Source organism: Falco peregrinus, unplaced genomic scaffold, assembly GCF_023634155.1.
Source record: "Falco peregrinus isolate bFalPer1 unplaced genomic scaffold, bFalPer1.pri scaffold_51, whole genome shotgun sequence".
In the NCBI taxonomy this organism is placed as follows: Eukaryota; Metazoa; Chordata; class Aves; order Falconiformes; family Falconidae; genus Falco; species Falco peregrinus.
The window spans coordinates 1,154,078-1,159,950 of record NW_026599615.1 but is presented as its reverse complement, the minus strand read 5'-3'; the positions used below and the strand labels follow the sequence as shown (position 1 = coordinate 1,159,950).

Sequence of the window (5,873 nt, the reverse complement as noted above, 5' to 3'; positions counted from 1 at the left end):
TACTATGAGGGCTATTTTGAAATGCATCGTTGCACGTAGCATTCCCCCCAAGGGCCAAATGGAGATCTAGGCCATTACTAGTCAAGTATCTCCTCGAGTTACTTATTCATGTTTTAGCAGCAGAACAACAGTGTTTCCTGACCGGAAGGAAAATGCTGCCCCTTCTCCAAATGTAAATTCAAAGCGGTGGTGTACTGAAGAGTGGCACCAAGTTCAGCGGTGCAAACCTTGAACCTGCAAGCTCTACAAATGAGCATACATTATTGGTACAACACACAGTCATACAAGAAATAGTCTAGCCTATTCAGTACGAAATGCAATGCGTTACTAGGCACAAATACCATTATTCACATTAGAACCGCGCAAATGTTGGCATTGCTCAGTTTTCACTATGCTGAATCAAATGCATTGGATTTACAGCATACACTATGTTTCGCTGGCAAATATGTTTGAGATATATATATTATAAATATCATAGATAAAACATGTATATTTTATATATTTTTATATATATTAAAAAATTAGTACAAGGCTACGTTTCTTAGACTTAGGTGCAGCATGTAGAAAAAAGTTTCAGCTTGTGTTTTTACATACCTCTTTTGATGTTCTACTCGCTGGCTCAGTTTGACTTCTAGAAGAAGAAAGAAAGATGATCAGAACTTAAAATAAAGCACTTGTAACCAACATAAAGCAGTGAAAACAGTTTATAAAACCTGAACATCAAAACATTGTGTACTGGTAGTCTTATGAATATGGAAATTTATTTCGATACATAAATGTGCTCTCCCGGTACATTCAGTGCAACTGAAATAAAACCCCAAATCCCATTCCTTCTTTGTCCCCAATGACTCTAAGATACAGAATACAGCAGTGCAAGAAGAAGTCCTCAGATATTTTCTTTCTGCTCTCTAAGTACCAAAACTGTGAAGACTGTGCTACATTTTTCTGTTCTTAAATAGTCAGCCATCCAAATACGAAGGCACCTTCAGGCAATCTGTATAGCCCCACTATCACAAACAGGTACCAGATAGAGCACTTTGGTTTCTACACTCCCCTGACACAACAAGAACAGTTGTCTGTAGAAAAGTGCTTCTTTGTGGAAGCCCAAGCACTGTGTTCAGGTACCTACCATACTTAGCCTAAAGTGACTACAAATAGCAGTAGAAACATCACCTGAAAGCAGTTCCTAGGATTTTCTGTGGTCGAGGAGGCCTGTGTTAAAAAAATAAGAAAAAAAGTCTTGATTACCAGAACTTGCTTTAAGATCATCTGGAACATGCTACAGTATTTTAGGAAACACTTATGACACACAAGCCCTTGCCGAGATTCCACATACTCATTGGTCCGTACCTGCATGCTACTCATGAATCAAACATGCAACCGTCCATCAGTTAACAAACAATTCGTACATCATCCAAAGCGTCCCACGAGCAGAGGCAACCCAAAGGCTGCTGTGCAAGCCCTGCACAAATAGAAAGGCTCATACTTCCTGCCACTGCTACACCACCACCAGGCTCGCAAGTACAGCCACGTACCTCCCGAACATGAGGAAGCGCGAGGAAACGCTTTAGATTACCACACCATGGTTTCTTCATCCACTTGCCTTGAGGAAGATACTACAAGGTGACTAACGCATTCCTGAAGGCCTCTCCACCGTGACAGCATGCATTCACCATTCCCAAACACTAACGACTCTACCAGTTGTTTCCCCAATGGTTCCAGCTGAAGGAATAGAAAGCTGACCTGCCTGATCCATTTGCAACTTTAGGAGAGCAGCGGCATTCATCCCTTATCCCCACGTGCAGGTATTTCTTGGATCTTTGATGCTAGTGGCACCTAGCCTCTCGTTTTAGGGCAGCATTCCAACACCAGGAGAGAGTGCCATCCAACCACAAATGGAGGCTCTATTGACAAGACAGCACTAAGCATCCCGATCTAAATTAACCCCCCAAACAAGGCCATGCTTAGCAGCACAGTGCTGTGGCATCCAGAAACTCTTGGTAGTGCCTGGAAGCACTGATACGCCCAAAGCTTACAGGAGAGCCACATAAGTTCAGGGGGGTTTGCTTGCAGATGCTTCGTGGGTACTAGGATGCTGCTGTACTGTTTGTTTGAGACACGCTGTAACTCGCCAGTATACTTTATTTATTGAGAACTAACATTAGAAAGACACGGCAAAACCACAAGTCAATAATATCTACTAATGGTGGAGGAGAGGTCTATCTTGAAGAAGGCTGGAAAACATGACCATTCAAACCATGCTGATGCAGCTGATACAGAACTGGACTGTACGAATACATCGCTGACAGCAACAATGCTGTAGTCAGGCTTACATTTGAGTATCTGCAATTGTAATCAGATCTCTGTCCTCCATAAATCTGAGGAATACAGCAGTAATACCTGGAGCACAGAGAGCAGCTTAGGGGGAAATCAAACTTAGAAAGGTAACTACTAACATTTGGGAATGTGCTCAACTGCTTTCTGAGCTTCAGGTTTGGAGAAGATCAACTGTTCCTTCACCGTCCTGGCACAAAAGGCAATGCGCTTTAGGACGTTGCTCTTTTTCTCTTGCCCGACACAGGCATTGTCTTTAGGAAACTAATAGGAACCACTGAAGAATGAAACTTCTTGTTTGCACGGTTTGCCAGCTGGCCACTCTCAGTCTTTCCTCTGGAGACAGCATGCAGCCCCGCCACCCCCACCCCTTTGGGGTGTAAGAATACCCTGCCCCCCTCCCCCAGACAAAGGAAGCAGTCAAACACGGAGACTCGGACTGCTGGCAGATGGGAACAAATCACCAGTTCACACTGCAACGTGTCTCTCCGTTTACTCTAAAAGCACTACAAGCAAAAGCATAAAGTAAGGAATCTCTCTGCTTAGAGGAAACAGGATGGAGAACTTGACTCTCAGAAAAACCAACCCCAAGAACAAACCCAATTCAAACGTCTGAACAGCTACCACTGTTGGACTTTGAATGCCACGTCCCAGCGGGCTGAAAAATCTAAGTCTGCTTTGGGACAGATACATTCAAATCTGCCCTGTCACAACACAATTTAACAGCAGCTTTAACAAGAAAGAGACAACCGGAATGCCTCCGTAAACTAACAGCCACAAAGAAGGTGAACGCACTGAAACCCCTCCCACAGAACACAACGCGTTATGGCTACTTACCCAAGGTCTGTCTTGCCGGTAGCTTTAACTCCTCTAACGGGGACTCTCCTAACAGTTACCGATGAGTGCCTTGGAATAAGGGCATTGTCATCTGTGTATTCTGGAAACAACATCAATACAGAGAAAGCATCAGTCAGTTCGTAAGAGTGATATTAATATGTCATGACACAGCACTTCAGGGAATCCCTTTACAGATAGAAAGGCAACATTTTACACACAGCGTCATGCTTTTATCATGTCCACACACTCACGGTACCTTTCCAGAAATCTGCAGGTCTGATAGTCAAACACAAGCAGCAAAATCTTTTCCATTTGTTTTGAATCGTTTCAATGCCAACAGCAAAATGGTCTCTAAAGTCACTAAAGCAGAGTCTGCTAAAACATGAGGCTCTTTCCTGATCTAACTTTCATTGCTTTTGCTCCTGTTAGCTTATAAAACCCTAGAACATGTCTCTATAACAGCGAGCACGGAAGAGGACACCCCCACCCCGCCTCCCACCTTTTCAAACACATCCCAACCATCCATTTTGCCTTCCCACCATCTTCAAAAAGATTCCACCATCTCTTTTTTTTTTTTTTTCCCCCAGTGATGTGTAAAATCCTGTTTACTTTTAGCTTCTATTAGCATTGCTTCTATTACGAGATTTCCGTGATCACGTGGCTCGGAAAAATCTGAACAAGTTGGCCATCTTCACTCAAGGTTCACTGAAGGGTCTTTCCAAGATCATGCCAACATTTAGTCAGGACTCCTGCACAAAGTTATAAAACCCACTACCATATCTCCACAGGGAAGATCTCCAAGAACCCCCTTTAGGCAGAGCATCCTGGCCTAGTTCTTTCCTTCGTCTTCTGAAGGTGACTTTAAGCACGTAGATGCTGTTCAATAAAAACGGAAATTCACGGTTATGTGTAAAACCCCAAAATCTGGCATACATGTGTATGACACTGAATTGTATTCCTTAGCTTTGCTCTGACAACCACTGGGGGATTTTTGCATTTTCACGGGGAAAACACCCTTACAAAAGTTCCAGTAAGCATCTGTGTCACAACCTGCACGTCTGCCTCTACCTGCATGTCTGTCTCTACTGCTGTATATGACACGCGATCCCGTAACACCCCCAAGACCCCTAACACCGTGCTGTTAAGTCTCCTCACAGATACTCTCCTGAACATGCTTTACCTATCTGTAGGTAAACAGCGTGTTTAGGTCCAACCACTTGAAAGGCTGGGGCCAAAGTTACAGTTACCGCAGCAGACATGTTATTCTGTTTAAGTTTTAATACATCAAAGAGGAAGAGGAAAAAATCCTGTGAGCACACATTGTCAAGAAAAGACTGTTGTGGGAATGTCACAGAACCACAGGAAAAAAGAAAAAAAACCCAACCGATAAAATTTGAATGTTTAAGGAATGGAGATGGTTTCCAAGTCTTTGTATTTCTGACAAGTCATATCCCAAAGTCTTTAATCACATGCAAGCTTTGCCAGACGGTAGATTACCAAACTGAAACAGCACACTCAGTAATACAAAACCATTACCGTCTCTGAGAATCAAGCACCATTTCTCAGATTCAAAAGAACTGAGGGTTTCTCTAAGAACATTTTTAGGTATATTCACCATAACTAATCTGCCATAAAACTTCAGTACTGCCCTGACACCGTTTGACAGAAATGAAGAAATGATGCTCAATAGCATCTGAATGAAAATGTCTTTGGTGTAGCAAAGAAGCTGTATTAGCAAGAAATGCCAAGTATACTTTAGACAGAACACCCGTCTACAAGATGGCTTGCCAGGGTCTGCATAGATTCTCACTCACAGATACACTCTTGATCCAAAACGTTGCTACTGAGCACTTTCTGCAGCAGCCAAGCACCACTTTTCCAATGCGGTGGAGTGAAAGTAGCTGAAGACAAATTTCAGTCACCAAACCCACTTTTTTTTCCCCTTTAAATTAGCCACCCACTCCTTTTCTATCACGATCAGCCTTCTCTGCCGGCTTTCAAAGAAATCTGGCAGGTCTGTGATGACAAGGCATTGTCCCACATTCCCTTATCGTTTTAGCTAGAAGGGTTCCCGGAAACCAAACCTCTTCCACGCGCGGTGTCGCACACGGACCCCGTACGCTGCTGTGCCTGGCTGCGCACACAGCCCTCATGCCAGCTGCCAGCGCACAACCACCCAAGAGCAGCTCTGAGGCCCCAGCACAAGTCACCGCTGCCGGCCGTGGCCCAACCGCCTCACTGGCCGCCTGCGCCGCCGCCAGCCGGCCGGTCCCCGGTCCCCGCGCCCGCCGCCCCCACGCACCTTCCATGGTCTGGGCGTTGGTGACCTGCAGGTCGCAGTGGGTCGCCTTCAGCCTCTCGCGGCCCATGATCTGGCGCCTGAGGTCGCGCAGGGAGATGTGGGGGCCGTGAAAGGTGACCACATCGGAGTTCAGCCTGGAGGAGAACTTGTAGTGGACACACGACATGGCCGGGGCCAGGCGGTGCCCGCTCCGTGATGGCACCTCACGCAGCCCCTGGCCTCGCGGCCCCCACAGCAGGTCAGGGCCCACCGAGGGGCTGGGGCCAGCAGCGCGGGCTGAGCCCGCCGGCTCCTCCTCGCAGCCCCGGTGGGAGGACGATGGGGACAGGCCCTGGCTCGGCCTCCGCTCCCTCCTCACACCAGCGCTGCCAGGCCAAGCTGCTCGCTATGGCAACCCAGG

General features: G+C 46.1%; 1 protein-coding gene across 1 annotated transcript; it reads right to left on the bottom strand.

Moving 5' to 3' along the window:
• Nucleotides 1-573: 573 nt before the first annotated feature.
• Nucleotides 574-5,639, bottom strand: LOC129783529 (E3 ubiquitin-protein ligase RBBP6-like). The gene is made up of 3 exons (XM_055793480.1): nt 5,474-5,639; nt 3,172-3,271; nt 574-631 (listed from the first exon to the last, which is right to left on the bottom strand). Exons 1-3 carry the CDS (start codon nt 5,637-5,639, stop codon nt 574-576), a joined length of 324 nt encoding a protein of 107 aa, XP_055649455.1.
• Nucleotides 5,640-5,873: the final 234 nt, after the last annotated feature.